Genomic DNA, 19,694 nt, shown 5'->3' with positions numbered 1-19,694 from the left:
GCACAATGCATGAACTGAGTGGCAGCTGAATTTTAAAGGTAGTTGGGGAACACAAAGGGTATGTATGAAGTCTATTGTTTGAACTCTACACCTAGGTGAAGTGGGGCTTTGTTTGTTTTGTCTGAAGTGGTCACTGGTGATATGAAATGTGTCTAGAGTCAATTCGTGTGCTTCCTTGTCCTCCCTGCTACAGTGATTCAGAGTTAGAATGACCAAATGAATGAGAAGCCATTTTCTAAGTATGAAAATGAATGGCATCAAGTGAAAATCTTCAACTTAAGGTCAAGAAGAAAGGCAGGAGGTTAAAGGTGAAAGTAAATAAATAAAAGTCTACAGAGGACAAGCTAACAGGAATCCCCATTTTTTGAGGCCCTCTGACTGATGACAGCAAAATGGAGACATTTATGGTATCTGTGGCAGGACACCGAAGAACTGTTTAAGCTTTATGAAAAGAATCTGCATGATTTCCCAAAAGGATCATTTCCCAGTTTTAGGATATGGCTAAATTTATATCCACTACGACTTACAAGCATAAAATAGGGATTGAAACTTAAGTAGTTGGGTTTGGTGTATATTTGAATTAGTGTGATATAAATAGCCACCTAGATGCCTTTCTTACTAACTCAACTTCAGTGTAACATTCTTCTCAGTAGCACAGAAGAGGGAACGAGGAGACATAAGGAGAACAACAGAAGGCAGCACAACATTTTCTTTCTCTCCCATGAAAGAAAATCAGTGTTAGGAGTTGGCCAGAGAGAAGGCAATGAAATACTTTTATTTGAAATTTGCCAGTTCACTGAAAGGAAAAAAAAAACAAACCACCAAGACAAATGTTTTTGTTTCACCAGAAACTAACCTTCCTCCAAAGCCACTCAGGCTCCAGATTTCTGGCATCTGGCAGCAAGCAGACAACCTGGAGTCCCCAGGGCTGAAGCTCTCGCACTAGGACTTCTCAGAAGTTCGTATTTCCCCAGAGATCTGCTTGTTAGGTAATATACAAAGTTTGAGGTCATCTTCCAAATAATGGTTAGACAAAATTTTGTAATTTTCTGCAAGATGAGATAATATTCTCCCTTTTCCACCCTACCTTACCCTAGTCCCTTCTCAGGATTTCAGATGAACAAACAGTAAAAGTCTAGGAAGCAATATAGGGATAGTCTTCACTATTTAGGGTCCTATTTTTTCATAGCAAAATAAGAGTACATTGAACCTAAAACCAGGCATGCATTCTGCTGCCGAGGGTACCATCACGAGTAATAAATACTCTGTAGATAAAGGAGACACAACTTAGGGCAATCATGGTGCATGATGCAGGATGGAGCCTTGGGCTTTTTCTCTTGCCTAAGCAGCCATTCCAGGGCAAATAGATCTGGAAATCTCTTTTCCAGAGTAGAGGGAAGTGAAAGTACTGTTTTATTTATTCATTTTAGGAAAACTAGTGCTTAAGTCTCATGGATTGTGCTTTTTTATGTCTTAACTTCTGGACCCACATTCTAGTCAGCCCTAAGTGGAAATGAGGGATTGTAGAAGTAAACTCTTCTTACTACACTGCTTTTTCATGTGTATCCTCAGAAAGGCAGACCATTCAGTCCAACCTATGCACCTAGAAATTAATTTCCTTGAATAGGATTAAGGAGATGTAAGTGGTTGGCCTAGTAAAAAGAACTATTGAAATGGAACAGGAAAGAAACACATTTAGAAACTTTCCTGAGCTCTGCTAAGGCTGGAAGGGTAACAAGAAAAAGGCAGTCTGCAGTCCAAGGACTTGACACAAAAGGCACAAGACACAGCTAACTATTTCAGCATCCTAATTATCAACCAAAGCATCAGCCCTTCTCCCAAAGTTTCAGGGAAGTTTGCTGTTGATCAATAATGCAAAAAGATTTGGTTCCTGGCAAAGTTTATCAGTTTTATCTCCAGTCTCTTTTCTCAAACTCGGTTTCCTCCCTTTGCCTGTGGCTACTCTAACTGCAAATGTGAATTATTGGAAGGGGGAAGGAGGGGAGAAAAAGAGTCCACTTTTCATAATTAAGATTTAAAACACAGCAGCTCTGAAAGACTTCCCTTTAGATTTTATTTCTGAAGAAGCTGTGCCTATCAACCTTATTTCCTTTGTTGTTGATTTAGCATTTGAACGCAGGACTGAAATGTTGTCTAATTTCACTCTGCCTTCTGCCAAAAAAATCTTGAGGGACAAGCTGGTTATTCCATGGTTTCCCAGCCCCTGTGAGTGCAATGCATCAGAACAGTTGCTTCTCTTTTCACCAGAAAGACAAAAGAAGCTGCACTACTGCATACCTTGCATAGCCTCCTATTTCAGTGGAAACCAGCATTTAAGTTATTACATCCAAATGAAAGGAAAGCTTCAAGGAAGATAGTTCTTCCTTTATATGCAAGACTCCTGTTGCCATCCATAAATCACTCAAGCTGCTATTATAATCCCAAACAACAAGCTGGCATCACCCCTAAATACAGAAGGTTGTGTGAAAGTTTAGCAGAACAAAAACAATAAAGGAGTCATTAAAACACCTAGAAGAGAAAATGCCTGAATATATCTCCCCAAATTTCCTTGTGGCAAGACAGTGATTGAGCCATAAATCAAAGCTATTTTTCTTCAGGGGATATTTAGGGAGAAGGCAGTATGGTTTGTAACTGTGCTCATCTGAAGAACTGCAGCTCTTACACTAATGGGGAGAAGCTGATAACTGATTACTGCCCTCAATTATTTCAAATGCACTCCTCTTTCCTTCCAGCAAGAAAAGAAAAACAAGTCTTGTTTTTAACAGAGTCAACATAAATGAATAGACTATGGTTTAATACTAGCTTTCATTTGATTAACTTTTAGCTTTTCCTATGTTTTATTTACATTGCTAAAAGCTGACAGTGGATTGTGTTGGATGGATCGATTAAATTTCTTCTTCTTCAAAAGTAACTTTTACCAGCACATAGAGAAATATTTAGGTTATAAAGGCTTTGTACAGCATCACAGAAAACAATAGTTATTCAGAGCCAGTAACTCTGGTCCATTATGTACTACTCAGTGATGATACACGAGAAACAATGACAGAGGAACAGACTATCCAGCAAGTATTTGCTTTGAAGTCCACACAAAAAAATCTGTACTGTTCATTGCATTATGAAGTTTTGAAATCTACCAATTTTCACTCTATCTTTTTGTCCTGCCTCTCCATCAACTTCATCTGAACATGCCTGTGATCTGCAATAAGCAGTGGGATGAAAATGCCTATAATAAACAACAAGAAAAATAATACCTAACACCAGACTAAGAATAGTTAGGATGCTTACAATTGTAAAATGTATTTCCTTGATAATGGAAGGTTTCCAGAACATGTATACAAACAAAATACCTAGAGTTACAACAGTGTGAGTAGCATAATAAATAGAAATGCAAACTTTTGTTTTTTTCCCCTTTATGTTAAAAAAGGTAAAAATTAGAATGATTCCAACAACAGTTCTGTACAGATATTCCATCTTCCTAGATTTGCAAAATGTCGTATGTTGTTTCAAAGTCCAGGTGAAGCCACAGATCCAAAGAAATATCAGCAGAATTACAGAACTTCTAACACTTAGTAGAGTGATCAGTGAAATACTGAGTATCCAAGAAGTGATGGTAAGCAGTTTATAGAGGAGATACACTAACTTGGGAAGCACACGAAATTCATCTTTATCAGGCAGAGATTTTCGTAATGATATCTGATAATCAACCATTGAAAAGGAGATACCACAAAAAGACAAAATAATGGCAGCATCTAAAAAAAAAAAAAAAACAAAACACAAAGAAAAATGTCAGACTGAAGAAGATACTTATTTTACATTATAATTTCTGAATGAACTTTTGGACAAGTTTGTGCTTTCTTAACACTTTATTTATACCAATTTTATATTTACTCTGTGCTCCTGAACAAGTCACCTTAATTTTAAGGCTCAGTTTAGTTACCTAAATCTAGGCAACTAATACTGTTTGGTATGCCTATGTTATCCTGCCCGGCCTCTGGCCATTAATGGTCTTGCCTAAGTTGTGTGTCATATTTGCCATCTTCATACACAGATGACTTAGAAATTCCCCAAGTATTGCAAATAGCCCATAAAACCTTAAGCTTCAGCAACTGATATTGACTCTGGGGTGTCTATAACGTCAAAATCTATAACTAAGACTTGACCCTTCACATGGTGATATTTAAGATGAGATTCATCTGACCATTTTGTCTGAGTACCTATTAACTCCGTGGATTATGAAGGAACACTAGACAGCAGTGCAGGTCTTGTTTAGATAAAATCCAGCCTTAAGTAAGTCAATGTCTTGCCAATAAACCTGCTAGTTTTAGAGCTTGAAATGGTAGAGCTGCTGTCTTGCTTCTGAAAGTTGAACCAGTATCTCTTCATCATACTGCATTCTGCAATGCTGACACATCCTCAGTTTTTTTCTGACTCTGTCCCTCATCTGTAATGCGGGTGATGGTAGTGACAGTTCACAGGGCTGCTCTAAATACATTAGTGATTTCAAGATGCCCAGTTAGCAGTCTTAAAAGAAACTGTAAGCAAAAGCACAGAAAACAAACTGCTCTGCAAATCATATACTAATTGTACTCAATACCTCATTTTCAAGTGATGTATCATTATGTTTCTATTAGATATTATGATCTGTTATAGTGAAATCTTCCTTCTCATAGATTTAGCAGAACAGACTATCTATTAGACAGAAATTCTAACTAAATGCAGAGTAATAATACAGTGGACTGTATGTTTTCTAAGGTATGTTTAAAATGTTATCCAATCACATAAGTTATCGTTTTAGCTAAGATACTCAACTTGCAAATTAAGGAGAAAGACAGACTCACATTGACAGAAATTATTTTTCTCATGTTCCATGAGGATGTAAATCTGGACAAAAAGCTGTGGTGTGGTCTCAAGAAAAGTCTTGAATACCCTGAGCATGTTAATATCAGTCACTACATCAACAGCTTGTTTTTGAATGAAGTTGGGAGGGTCTGTTTCTGATGCATCTCTGCTGCTTTTTTGTTTAAATGCAGCTTTGCAGCCATACTTCAAAGCAAACCAATACCTATAAAAAAAAGAAGACTTGATTAGACAGTGTTTTTTGGAAGTGCAACTCAATAAAATGATATACCCTAACAATGATTTTTCCCATTTCATTCTCCATTCACATTTTATCTTTGAATGTAATCCAGCACCTCCTACTAAGGTATAATTTTGTCCAGTATCTGTCTGGTATCAGTGATATCAGATAATCATTTAAGTCCAGCGATACCAATGCAATATAAAAACTACTAGAACAGAATGAGCCTTGCCCGAATAAAGATTACAAGCTTGATTTTGTTAGGTTCTTATTTCTTTAAAGTACCACATTTCTGAAAATTCCCTTAGCATCTCTCCTCAGTCTCTGAGATACTCATTCACTTTCTTTGTATGCTTTTAGGGGTATTAGTGATTATCCAGCTGTGAATATCCACATCTATGTACATATAATATAGATCCATAAGCCCCAAGGATATCTGATGAATTGCAAACATACAACAGACTTGAAAATAACACTGTAGTGATTTTTTTTTTTAAATACTCAGGAAGACTTTCATTTCAGAAAATTATTTTCAAGACACATGGATGCCTGGGTTGATAGATTCTATTAATAATCTGAGTGGTTTTACATGAAGAAGCCATTTGCCTTCACAAATGAGTGCACCTGAATGACTTCAGAACAGTTCTGGTTTATTTTCAATTAAGCCTAAATGAAAGCTTTCTCTAAAGAACAGTGAATTCAAAGCTACATGGAATTAGTTAGTCATGACTGATGTACATTCTGTGTGGTAAAGAACCTTTTCTGTTCAGGATATCTCTAATGCTTTGCTTAGAGATAAATAAAACCTAGCTCTTATTCCCATTTTCAAGACTTTTGCTTCAGGCCTGGATGTGAACATAGCACCTCAGAGGGGAGAGAATGCTTAAGTTTTTATCAAACAAACTATTTTGATAATGAAGGGAGGAACCAGCTATTGTACCTGGTAATCTTTATGGCTGTGTTTAGGAAATCAGGGTGATAGCTACAACCTGACTGATGTAGGGCCAAAGCTCCAGCTGCTGGAAATTACAGTTTTTTCCACTGTCCCTAATGAACTCACACAAACACACACAGCCCTGGTGAATGATCTGGCTCATTGCAGTAGTTCTTTGGAAGCCAAGCAAGGTAGGTAATGCTGTAATAGATGAAATGGGGCAATTCCAGAAGAAGGAGTTTTCACAGTTAAAGACCTCTTTCCAGTTGAACTGTTCAGCAGCAGTCTCTTGGAACTAGTTAACAAACGAAGGCAGTGAGAAGTATCCTCATAAGTATGCATGTAAATCCTATCTTGAAGCAAAGCAATGCTTGCTCCCTTCTACCGTTTGCTTGATTTCAAGCGATCAGTAGCACTGGCCATGCAGATTGTAGACTAAGCTTTCTTACTGTGCAGCATCGTAATAAGCACTGTCATTGCTAGTAACATGGCATAAGCTTTGCAAGGCCTCAGGACAGATGCTTGTCATGCTTGCTCTCATTTTTCATGACCTGCCTGTGACTTTGCTTGGTTTAGCTTGGATTTTCTGCAGAAAAATTGGTGATTTCTTCCAAGTGATGAGGTGGGTAATTTGGTTTACTTTTGTTTATTTTTATGTGGTACAGCCACAGTTTTATATAGGTAACAGTAACAAGCAGATATTCTATATGGAATGAGGTACTTCTGACAGGCATGATGACCTAGAATAGGGAAATATAGTCCTGGTATGATAGCAGAGGTCCTGAGATGTGGAGACACCAAAGGCAGTGTGGAAGAGGATGCATAGGATGTTAAGTGATGGCTGGACACTGGAGACTCCACAGCTATAACCAAATTGCCAATGGTCAGTTATAGAAATGAGGACCTGGAGCTGGGTGGAACCAGTTTTAAGGGTAACAGAGAAAAAAGAAATAGGATCTAACATGTGTAAAAGGCAGCACAGATACTAAGTTTGGATGTAACATGAGGCTGCAGAGAAATTAAGAAAAAGCAAAATGTGTTAGCAAACATACAAAAAAGACCCAAAGTGGATCCTAAGGGTGAAGAAGCAATCATTGATGTGAACATCAGTCATGTTCCTCCTAGCAAGACTCTAGCTGTTAAGGGAGAAGCTGCTGCCCGAGCATTCACACAGCAATCAAGGAGTCGTGTACACACACACACCACCCGAGACTTGGAACTGCTTGGAGCAGAGTCCCTTCACAGCGGGCAACTCCGGTGAGCCGACAGGTGCCCCTGCGATTCCTCACACGCACACACTCACCCTCGGGCGCTCCTTCTTCTCTCAGGCTTGACCCTAGGTTCCCCGAAGCAGATTTTCTAATCAAGGCCTTCAAAATAAAAAGCGTAATTTATTCTGTCTGCGGTGCACAGACTTACAGGTGCCTCCAGAGAGGGACCCCAAACACTACAATCCCTGGGCAAGTACACCGTTACAATTGAAATTCCTGCCCCTCATACCATAGTCTGATCCAATAGTAATATTCAGGTCTGGGGTTGTCTTCTCTCTCATGGGGTCCTTTTTCTCACCTCTAGGCAGGTTCTTTCTCTTTCCTGTTTTTCAGGCTAGTTGTTACTATGTCTCCTTTTCCTGCCTGAAACTGGCTCTGGGGCTTTCCAAATCTTCTTATTCCTCCAATCACAGAATAGACCAACAAAGCAAAAGCATTAAGCAAGGTATGAGTTCTGCTTTATCATGATGGACTACTTTTAAGCAGCCGAACAAAGTCCTTAAAGCCCTCCAAAACATACTAACAACCTCTATAATTTATATGCATTGCTCTGCTATCATAGGGTCACAGTCTTATCCCATTATTGCCACATGCTGCTTACGTCTCATTCAGGTGTGTGTGATCCGTGCGCTCCTGTAGCTCGGCTTTGCCACCTTCCACAGCACAGACACTGGCAACAGCCATAACCCCCCCATGCACCAGAATGGAACTGTTGACCTTAAGACCCAGAGGAGCAGAGGAGAGGTGAGCAGAACACAAGGAAAAGGGATAGCAAGTAAGAAATAACATGTCTAACAATTGTAATGGTATTATTATTCCTGAAACTTTTTATGCATAGAAGTATTCTTTCTTTTCCTGTAATACATAAATCTAGACTAATAATGATTCTTGGAATCAACTGTTACAATTTCACTTGTACTAAGTTCTTGGCTTTGTAGGTATATAAATCCTGTGTGTTTGCTCATAAACAGGATTTTGAGCATAACAGCCTTCAGACATCACTTTCAAGCCTGTTTGTGCCTGTTCAGTTCCCAGATGTCTTGAGCTTCCAATATCTTCTCCAGTGAACCCATTTTTACTATAACTGGCAGGCAAGGACAGCAAAAGCAAGAAAACTCACTGTTATTCAGCCAATTTTTCTAGCATTATAAACATTGCTAAAGGCCTTCCCCCTCAACAGAAAAATTTAGTCATCTGGATTATGAAGATTACACCATTCATTCAGATCTATTTTCCTGAGAAATCAAGCAGAACACCACAGACCGTCACTTGGTGATCTTACACAGTTGTACAAGCCTGCTAACGTGCAGGCTGAGAAAGGCAAGGTCCTATGCCTTAGCTTGCCTCCTACTTCCATTCCCTAAGTCTGCATCTGAGATCATTTCAAGATTCATGCTAAAGTGCCGCAGGTTCCCAATTCCCTGATCGTCCACAGGATCATACGCACTACGGACCCTGTGAAACCCATGCAGTTGCATTTCCTTTATGTAGAAAATGGGGGGCAGCAGATCATTAGACACCCAGGTCTCACAGGATCATCTCATCCCAATATAACATTGGAGCACAGTCCCCCTCTGCTTACAAAGGGAGCTAGGAAGAATTCCTGACTCCTCCAGGTGTTAAAAGTTTAACACCTTCACCACCTCTAAAGACCAAATCCTTTGACTGCAGGGTAGACAGCGTCAGGGGCTCTTCCATAGCTACAAGACAGATGGGATTTGCAGGCCCTGGTTAAGTGCATGCTAGAGGAATCATGGCTTTACTCCCTGGCATGTTAAAGAATGCAGACCATACAAGTGAGAATTGCAACCTGGAAGCATCAGTAGTAGGTGTGGAGCAGCTATGTTCCTGCTGAAGAGCCTTAGAGGAAGATCCTTTGCTTTTCTCCTTGCAGAGACTGCAGCCCTGCCATTCAGGCCATACATTGATTCCGTGAGCTGGCTCTAGATCCATTATTTTCTCCCAAAGGAAACTGTTCTCTACTTTTATGTTTTTGTGTATTTGTCTTACTGTTCTCTGAATAATCACTCATAAGCAAAGAACTGAACTGTTTGGCAAGGCATCTGTAGCTTTTTGAGTTTATAAAACAATTAGTATTCCAAAATATTTGGTTCTTGCATCCAAGATGTAAACATCTGGAGAGTTTGCAGTGTTTTCAAGAAAAAACAATTGGATAGACCAATCTGTTAGTTGTCCATGGACTCATTCACTAGAGCCTGTGTTTGTCCAAGCAGCAAGAAGTGGAAACCAGCTGCGCAACTTTCAAGCTGCAGAGCTCACAGCTGACAAGGCAGATGATACATGAGGCAAGAACCAGACATGTTGTAAAAGGAATATTTCAGCTCGATGGTACCTGAAATCACTTGTCAGTTTTCCGAAGCATATTCCTTCTGAGTATGGTATACTAGGTTTATATTTTTATAAGATGGCATGCTATAGTATTTTTCACTAGTTGTAGCAATTTCAGTTAGTCCACTTCTGACTTTGAATACTGTATAAAATACATTGCTTTTTTTCTAGAAAAGTCCAAATACTTCCATTGCTCTTTGACTATGTATAAAGTGAGATGATATTCCCCGAGCTCCACACACCTATGTCATTTACTGTAGTTCACTGTGACAAATCTTTTATGCTTTAAGAGTATTTTGAGCTTACACTCCTGTTCCCATCTGCCCATTTGGCATGCAATATTTGGACATTTTAGGAAGGGCCCATAGCCAACTTTTAGGCCTAACTGCGTTCACAGCCAAGGGCAAAGTTCAGTCTGTTCTAAGGGATAGATCAGACTCAAATTTTCTCCTTTATCATGCCCACGGCTCACCTAAACACTGTGCCTTGTATGAACCTATCAATCATAATTATATTCCTATATGAAAATCTATTGCCGTAGCAGCTCCATGTTTTAATCTTCATACACTGAAAAAAAGGCTCTTAAAAATCTACTTCAAGTAGACTAAAAATGCATTAATTAAGAGTATTGGATTGGTTAAGTATTTTAAGTAGACGTACATCTTAAACTGAAGGTGACATGGGTATGGGCAGTGTGTCATTGATACAGACAAATGCAGGGTTGCCATTTACTTCTTCTCCCTCTAAGCTCATTAAAGAGGATCTTTTTTTCATTAATCCAAGGTATATAAGCTACTTGGAAGCCAACAGTGTAAAAAACCATAATTTCTTTACAACTGGAATTGTCATATGTGAGCAGTAAAGAGTTATCAGTGTTCCTAAATATCATATTCACTTTGATAGGAAAACAAAAGGTTTTTGCCTTTGTAGTGTTGCTTTGCAGAGAATGCAGATGATAGGACTTCTACATGTTACAAACACTCATTGAAACACAGCCCCACTGCCCCTCTGTTCTTGAGACGCTCCTATGTTTTCACCATCCTTGCAGAAGGGATAAAGTTTGCTACTGGTGTCCTGTAAAATTAGGAAGGCTTTGGCTCTCCAAGCGTGACTGGAAATTCACAGAGGTGACAGCTACTTGTTTTTGTTGCTTCACAGCCTTCACATGTCACAGGCAAACTGCCTTGCCCCTGCTTCCATGTTACCTGCTTCCCCTCCGATTTCCACTGAGGACTTTCCACCACAATCCCAGTACTACACTTCACATCCCATCTCATCAAACTACACTGATAAAGATGTGGGTGCCATTTAGAAATTCATGCAGGGAGGGTCTGAGAGAGACCTGGCAGCAGTGACTGTCCCTTCTAAATTCTAGTCATGCAGTCACAGTTTGCAGCATCGTATAAATCCTTAATCAAAGGAAAATTATTCTCTGCTGCATGTTAAGCTTAATCTTCTAAGTATCAAAAGGCTTGGATTAAATCCATGAAACTGATACAACGAAGTCAATACTTAGGACAGTAAATTTATATTAAGAAAAGGTGATCAAGCACATATTATTATATAACGTCTAACTCACTTAAAGTGGCATTACAAACTTTCCACTTTTAATTGACTCTCTGTACCTTTGTATCTTAAATACCTTCTATTTATTTTGTCCTGTGGAACTGCATGTTATACACATAAATTGCTGGAGGCATGTTACCAGCTTCAGTCCTCACCTTTGACCCATTCTTGGTTTGGGTGTGACTTAACAGGTGCTAAATTCTTACCAGTATAAACTGAACATCACCTATCTTGACGGAATTTTTCTCATCACCTTTTAAAAATGTGTAATGAAATAATCCCAGGTTTAGCAAAGCACTCACATTTACTCTGATGTCTCATGGATTTATAATTCATCTTTGCAAAAAAATCCTTTTCATCTGCTTCTGTTCAAAGATGCAGTGCATCTTGAGCCTACCTTTAAGCATCAAGAGACACAACAGCAGCTGCCAGTATCACAATGGCTGCTGCCTGTATGGCCTTCTATTCTGACAGTGAAGGTTATTAATTGCTAAAATCTAGTCTTTCTCAGGTGTCCTTGACTGATACTGCAAACTGCTACATGTCAGTGGACTCCGGAATTCATATGGTGCCCCAGGGAAATGTCCCGTTTTTCCACAGTCACTGACTGTGTTATTGTCTTAATGTTGACTGTTGTGCGGCAGTCTGTTCTCAATTCTACCAACATCTGTGTGACTCATTTAAATGGGTCAGGCTGAAAATTGTTTTAGTCAGCATAGCTAATACATACTTTACCAACTTAATTTTCCTCCTTGCAGAGAATAACATTTCATATGAAATATAATTACAGGTCTAAATTCTTTCCAATAAAATAAAGCCTTATTAGATATGAAATAATTTTAATTTCATTTTTTCTCTATTTTTTATATATATGTACATAAGTGTATATCTATGTGCATACACACATACTAGTTCCGTATTTATTACTTAGCATTGGTGGTGTGATAACATGACCAGACTGATTCCCATTGTGCTGTGCACTGTACAAACATAACATAATGAAGTTCGCTGTTTCTAAGATGGAGCAAGAGGTGTAAAAGACATATGAGAGAGGGAAGAAGGGAAGCAGGAAAGGAAGAAATGAAGAAAGAAAGTTCGGTAAGGTGTATTCATATCTTATAATTTCAGGCATATTTCAAGTCATATTTACTGGCTAGGCCCCTATTTTCCTCTTTAGTGACTGGAGAATATAGGTTCCTGCCCCAAATGACCTTCTGGAGAAGCTCACCTTAACAAGTATGACCCGACTCCTGACAAAATCTATTTTTGTCCATCGACTATAGAAATAAGCCTGAGAGACTCATTGTCTAAATTAACTGGATAAATCAGATGACTAAGAAGGAGGACAGGAGGGAGTTGTACATGGATACACCTAAGAAAACACATATAATAGGAAGTATATAATAGTTAATCACAAAGGTACAAGCACAGATGTCAGTTTGCTGTTATCAGTTTATACTTTACAGTATGCATTATCACACTGCTGAATTTTGAGGAGTGGCTGAAAGAACTTTGTAATTTATACATACCAACTTGGAAACTTTTTCCAAGCATAAGTGGCAGCATAGAAGAAAGTATCATTTGTGCAATAGAGAACAGGTGACCAAGTTGACAACACTGTCAGTGCAAAGGGCAAAACTATGTTTACTAGATAATAAGCCAGTCAGAGAAGATGGGGCTAATTCTAGGAAGGAAGCTTCGAAAATTATAGAAACTCATGGTAAGATGTATTCACTGAAAAGGGTATGAGTTCAGGTAAATCCAAGAGTTTAATGGATTACTTTAGAGTTAAGGTAATCCATGAAGATTTGCCTGTAAAAGCAGCATTTTTAATAGATACAAGCACTGAGTCAAGATTACAGTATCTAGAGTTGTAGACAATTGGAGCTCAGATCTGAATTCTGAAAGTCTGTGTTGAAAGGTGAGGTCTTAGAGATAGGCAGTAATCAGCAGGAAAATTTAGGGGCAACCTGGGAGGGTAAAACCAAGCCAAAGGTGAAACCAGAATTACAGTCCTGAACAAATTACAGAGAATGAGGTCATGGAATAGAAAGGGGAAGAAGGGTGGTTTTCTGCCAGACATCGAAAGAGCAGCTTCTGCCATTCTACACCATGGTTACTGGCTTAACATTTATCATTAGTTATCAGAAAGAGAGGCCATGGCTTTAATTTCCTTTGGAAGAAACAAACTCAGAGGGGCAGGTTTGTAAGTCACGAGCACAAGAATGGCACTCCCAGACACACCTGCAGATTAAAAGCCTTGGAGACAGATAGAAAGGAGAGTGCCACACTGGGCCCTGAGACATCCCCTCTAAAAGGCAGAACCTGGCAGAATCCCTATGGCCAGGTCTTGGTATATCTCACGTGAAACAACTCATGTCCATGCATCTGGTTACTGAATAAGAAACTGTCCAGAAAAATTGAAGAAGGATTTTCTTTTCCTTCAAAATGTAGTTTCAAAGTTTTTCTAATACCTGACACCAGAAAAGTTGAACCTGTCAGTAAATAATCCTTTGTGAATTCTTAACCCTCAGGATTGTATGAGAAGGAGGAGAAGGAAAGTAAAGCTGACGGACAAAAGGAAAAAGAATATTGAGAGGCAAATTTAATCATGACATGTGAAAGCTCTATCATTTTCCTTAATCCATGATAATATCAAGTGAATAAAACATGCATGTGAGGGGAATTTTTACATTGGCATAAGTATATTTTTCATTGCTGTCCATAAATTAGTATGGGAAGTTAAAGGAGGATTTTAAATAAGTATTTTATTAAGTGTCTCTGATAAGTCTATATTCACTCATGTTTCTCATATGTTGCATACCCAAAATAATTAAAGTTCAGGACTTTTCAGAAATACCTTTCACCTCAGTTTTAAAATGGAGGTAAAATCTTGGCATAAATGATGTCTATAATAATGATAATTTTATCGCAAAGCCACCACAGAATGTTAAGCATATGGTATCTTAAACTATTCCTGGACATGTGTCTTTCAGCAAGCAAAGGTTCCTGTCACCATTAACTCAGTCCCTGCAGGAAGTACTGCTGCAAGTATACTTACTAACTATTCAACTATTCATGTCTCTTCTGAATCTTGGTGGGTTTTCTACATATGGTTAGACTCTGAGGTTCAAAAATTACCTCTTACTTTAGCTGTCTCACCTGCTTAGTGTGAATTCCCTTCTTAACATCATTTTAAAAACTTATATTTATCAGTTACAACAGTATTACTCTGTAAAGCAAGCATTTTTATTAAATATGCACTATAAAAAGGCTGATTAATCAAATAGGCTGTGAATGATAAAAATTATTACTTACAGGTAAAATGAAAGAAGATCTACATTTCCATCACAACCTGACATAATTTACCCCTGGAATAAGCAGACAAAAATCTGTTTGCTTACATGGAGCAATTGCTAAGGCCAGAATTGGTTTTGTATCTGAAGCCATATTAAGCATTTCTTAACGAATTGTCTTAAAGCAACATTATTTCTCTTTTTAAAATAATTGTTAAAATATGCTTACCTTATAAAAATTCCACACTGAAAGAGATGAACTAGAAAAATCCATTTCGGCTTCCCAGTATCGGTACCTTCCCAGTCATTTTTAAACCACTCATAACTGAATACCTGAGTTATTAATGATGAAAGACCTCTAAAACACAGTAGCAATATACCCCAAAAATATTGTCCTTGACAGAAATATTTACTAGCTACCCAGAAGTCCACTCCAATATCAACTACATAAATTATAATTCCACCAACTAAAAAAATAAAATTCTGCTTAGTAAATTTCATCATGCATTAGACTGTCACTGTTGTCATTCTCTCCTCACTTCATGTAAAGGAAAGTCAGAATTAATCTAAATGCTTTCCTACAATGGAGTCTTTTTCCTGATGATACCACCTGCTCATAGTGCTTTATACAAAGGAAAGTTGGGTTATGCATTTTTATTATGGCAAAGAGACTTGCATTTTTCTGGATTCTTGATTGAAATATTAAATTAACTACACTGATACATGTCTATTCTGGAAAAGATAAATGTAAATTGTCTTTTTAATTGATGGAGTCATTCTTCATTAATGGTTCCTAAAAAGAAGAGAAAAAAGGAAGAACACCAGTAACAATATTTTCTTTTAATGTATATACAGCAATTCACATGACCATTTAAACAAGCAAGTACAAAATGTAGAATGTACTGAGATATCTGTGAACAATCAGCCCAAGAGAAGCTGAACCTCTGAACCTGCTGAGGTCACCCTCTCTCCCAACAATGACTCTCCACTTACCAAGCACCTGTTGAGATAATTCTTACTAGTTGCAAGAAACAAGCTTACCCCTACTAGTTTTTAATACCAGTTTATGGGAAAAAAAAGATTGATTCCTTCCCAGAACTTTCTTAACTTCTGAGCTCTTCACCCTTACTATGCACAACACAAAACACTGAGAAAACTCCTGCCTTGAAGCACACCGCTGTATCAGAGTACATATCATTATGTCATTTCCAACTGTGTTACTGCATTTGTGTGCATATGTCTAGTGGTTTTATCATTTCTGCTTGTTTTTCCATATGCAGCAAGAAAGGGCTGAGTAGGATTGCAGCTCTCCTGTTAAAGACACTCGTAAGCAGCCAGACCTGAACCAGTCTACACCTCTTTGGGAAATGTCTCGTAAGCTGTATGAATAGTAGCTACACGTAGATGACCTAACCACATTGTCTACTACAAACAGAATTAATTCACAGCCTGAACTACATTTACATTGCAAGGATTCTTGTGACCTCTTTGAGTAGTCCTTACACATCTTTCCTCTGTAGATCTATGGTATTTGTCAGGTGAAACAGAAGAGCTGTAAGGTAGTACATTCTTTTCTCATTCATTTCCACCTCTGCAGAGCCATAAATATTAAAATTACAAAGTCCCTTATTTCATTTGCATATCTTGGGAAAAAGCTGCTGGCGGCAATCCCAGAGGATGGGATGCAGGACATGCCAAAAACCAGGTTTGGACTGGTGCCACTGCCAAACAGCAACAGACAATACACGGGGAACAGCTGCGCCAGGGAACTCGGGGCAGGGGAAGGGCATGCGGAGGCAGGTCTCCTTTGGATTTTTGTGAATTTTGGCACACTGACACAGGGGAACGAAATGAGACAATTGGTTAATATCCCATGAGCAAAGCTTTTGAAAGGTAATGACTATTCTTTGCTGGTGTTGACTGGGCTAGTCTATGCTGTGACCCAGGTACTAATCAAAAAAAAGACAACTTAAGCTCTTAATTTCCTAATGAAGACAAGTGAGAACATAAGAGCCTACAAAGGTTCTGGGTGTCTAAACATTATTTTTTTGGATCTAGGCCTTAGCTATTTCTAGCCTCTTGTTCTATCTCCTACTTAGGTTTCATGACCTGGCCCAGAAGAGGTCAGAAAGATCAGGGGATTTTACAGCTGGCATAGCTGGAATCCTTTCATGTTCTTTCCTCTCCTCTCCAATAAAATACCACTAATCTCTTTCCAATCAATGCAATTTATATCCAATTCATAGTCATATTCAGGGAAATGGACTTTGGTACAAAGTCCAGCATAAACTGAGCTTTGTGTTTACACGTTTCATATATGAAAACTTGTGTATGAACAAACTTAAGAGTTTATTACTAGGATTCATTCAAAAAAATTCCAAAGGAAACTGTATTTACTCTATGTAAGAATATCATGTCATTCTGCAACTTGATATGTACCACCTTCATCAAGCTGTATTCTTTTTTGTGACAAGAACATTATGTGTGGTTTTTAGAACAGATGAGGGGGGGGAAAAAAACAAAACAAAAACCAGAACAAGTTCACTATTTGACTGTTGCAAGAAACACAAAAGTGAAAGGTAAGTCAATAACTGGATCCAAACAGTTTGGATAGGCCATTTATGGCTGAAGTAGCTAGTATACCAAGGTTCACATTTAATGAATACTGCACTAGACATTGAGTGTCAAGGAGTAGCCTCTAATTTTGTACCTGAAATGAATAAACAGGGTAACTGGATTCCTCCCTCTTTACAACCTCCCTATCCTTTTGTATCTGAGCACTTCACAAAGAGGAATTATCTCATTATCATATTATTCCTAATAAAAAGGAAGATTTACAGGCTATGTCCAGACTCCTCTGAAAAACCAGCATGAAGAGTAGTTGTGAGCCAGGTGATTTCTACTTCAGACACGCATACTGTCCAAACTGCTGCCATGCCAGCAGTCTGCAGACCTGTCTGGACGTCTTGGTGGTATATGAAGCCATCAGGTAAGCTGAGATAAATGAAGAGCCACACTTTATCAAGCATGTCAGCTTGCTCACAGTCTCATAATTATCTTGAATAAGGAATCTAGTCTTGTAAGAGCCTTTGAATGGCTGGTAAAACACAGGGTTTACATTTTGCTCATGGTAACCTAAAAAAAAAATAATCTATCAGAGACTCACCAATCTGTATTCCCAAATGTCTGATGTCTTAATTCCAAGCCCAAGCACTAATGCCTGCTCTCAAATGCACACGGAAACTCCATTGAAGATCTCAGCCCTTAATATCCCCTATATTTTATGCATGATAGCACTCCAAATAGCACCACGGTCTCATGTACTAGGTGGGGTACAATTATGTGCCACAGGAGTGTCTTGTATCACTCAGAATTATATTGTCCCTGGTCTTATTAAACATATGAGATCTAATGTGACAGGAGCAAGAAGAGTAAAGTGTCTGTCAGCCAACATAAATATAAGCCTGCTCTAAAAATTAACATACTTTTACAGAATCATTTTGTGATAAAGCAGAAACAATAAAAAGCAGTTAGCAAGGCCTTCAGTTCTCACAATACATTTAAAATGCTACTACAAAATGCAGGCTTACCTTAATACTGGCCATGGACAGAGATTTTTCACTTTAAAAAAATTGTAGATTTGCATATTTGCAGATTTCCCATCCATACTTTTACAAGACTTGCAATCCAAGAAGAGTTAAAGGTCTTACAGATACAACACAAACTGAAACTAAAATCATACGGAAACCATGTGACACAGTTAATGATTTGCTACCAGTCAAGAACTGCCATTCTTATGAATATAATATAAAAATTCTGTTCTAAAAATTCAGTTTAGAAGTCCCTGTCTATATTTAATACTAAGTTTAATATATTATAAAATTCCTTTCAATAAATTAATTTCACACTTTACCCCATAAACGTAAAGAAAAAAAAAGTACCACTTTCCCTCTGTACATTTATATATCTGTGTATGCATGTTCAAACTTAGACTTTAGTTTGTTAGACCTCTTAAGCAAAAGCTAATAGATATTTATGGAAACATATATGTGTATATGTGTCTGTTTATATGTATATGTTTGTATTTATACATACATATTCATTTATTTATTTGCATACACATTTATATATCTCAAAGTTTTATGAAAAAAGAACAATCTTTTTGTCTATAGTTGAAAACTGTAGCACAATGCACTTTAAAATATATGCCAAAAGCTTTTCTGTGCAATGATACATGAAGAGACTGTATGTGTCCAGAGACAAGTGATTAAAATTGTTTTCCTTTGGTAAAACTATGGGCGTTTGCAAGAGTCTGCTCCAGCTGAGCCATTGGCACTCAACATACAATTTTTCTGCATGTTTAAAAGAGCTGCAGGGTACAAGGAGCAGGTGTTGTGATTCTGCCTCTACAACTGTGCTGCGCAGGATGATGCATACCCTCAGCCAGAGCAGTCTATAGCTTTTCTAGCACTTAGGACAGGAGATACAAGCCTATCAGCGTCCTCATAGCAAACATAGTATCAGTGCTTGCCTTTTCTTGTGCTCCTTCCTGCTTCCCCCTTACAGGTTAGAAACATCCTAATCCTAACTAGTTCTTGCAGTGCTTGAAATACCACTATTTTCATGTCATTACTTGAAGAACAGACTCAAAGGATCAAGTTAATTTTCCAAAGCTAAAAAACCAGTGTCTGAATCCAAAGCAGTACTGCAGAATTCCTGGTTCAATTGCACATGGTTCATTCTTGCAAGACAACACATTGGGAAAACACCTGAGGACATCAGTGGGGCAAAGCATTATCTATAACAGCCTTCTGAATAAATGCAGCAGAGGGCTTTCTACCTGTGCAGAATCATCTCAGTGATGATTCAAAGATAGCAAGCCTACTGCGTGCATGCCAACAAGCTCTTCATAATGGCTGTGAGCATCATGAATGCACTACTTAAAAATGTAGTTGTGTATTGCTCCACAATAAAATCCTGGTGACTTCAGAGAAGCAGCAGCTCAGGAATTACAATGACACCTGTTCTGTCCTATAAATGATCAGATGAATACAAGCACTCTGTTAGAATATAGCTTTTGTGGACAATATTTCTTTCAACATTGGACTAAGCTACTGTGTGCTTTTGCAGCAAATTAAACATCTGATAGCAGCATAAACCTCCATAATCTTTGCTGAGAA

General features: G+C 38.2%; 1 protein-coding gene across 3 annotated transcripts; it reads right to left on the bottom strand.

Moving 5' to 3' along the window:
- Positions 1-3,104: 3,104 nt before the first annotated feature.
- Positions 3,105-18,218, bottom strand: XKR9 (XK related 9). 3 transcript variants are annotated; one of them, XM_049828734.1, is made up of 4 exons: positions 18,105-18,218; positions 14,744-15,307; positions 4,860-5,083; positions 3,105-3,770 (listed from the first exon to the last, which is right to left on the bottom strand). In XM_049828734.1, the coding sequence occupies exons 2-4, from the start codon at positions 15,016-15,018 to the stop codon at positions 3,127-3,129; spliced, it is 1,143 nt and encodes a 380-aa protein (XP_049684691.1). In that variant the 5' UTR covers positions 15,019-15,307; positions 18,105-18,218; the 3' UTR covers positions 3,105-3,126. The 3 variants fall into 3 exon arrangements, with proteins under 3 accessions (XP_049684691.1, XP_049684710.1, XP_049684700.1); XM_049828753.1 differs by lacking the exon at positions 18,105-18,218 and adding an exon at positions 7,905-8,020 and having other exon boundaries at positions 14,744-14,856; XM_049828743.1 differs by lacking the exons at positions 14,744-15,307; positions 18,105-18,218 and adding an exon at positions 7,905-8,096.
- Positions 18,219-19,694: the final 1,476 nt, after the last annotated feature.

The sequence above is a fragment of the Accipiter gentilis genome, chromosome 2 (assembly GCF_929443795.1).
Source record: "Accipiter gentilis chromosome 2, bAccGen1.1, whole genome shotgun sequence".
NCBI classification, from domain to species: domain Eukaryota; kingdom Metazoa; phylum Chordata; class Aves; order Accipitriformes; family Accipitridae; genus Astur; species Astur gentilis.
The sequence above is the reverse complement of the archived record's forward strand: the minus strand, read 5'-3'. Positions and strand labels throughout refer to the sequence as shown.

What these genes read in the sequence shown, in the direction of transcription:
- XKR9 (XM_049828734.1), bottom strand. Translation starts at nt 15,018, where the DNA reads ATGATGAAATTTACTAAGCAGAATTTTATTTTTTTAGTTGGTGGAATT. An exon ending in CAGTGTGGAATTTTTATAAG is followed by an intron (nt 5,084 to 14,743) that starts GTAAGCATATTT and finishes TTTTTTTTATAG; the next exon opens with GTATTGGTTTGCTTTGAAGT. An exon ending in GAAAAATAATTTCTGTCAAT is followed by an intron (nt 3,771 to 4,859) that starts GTGAGTCTGTCT and finishes TTTTTTTTTTAG; the next exon opens with ATGCTGCCATTATTTTGTCT.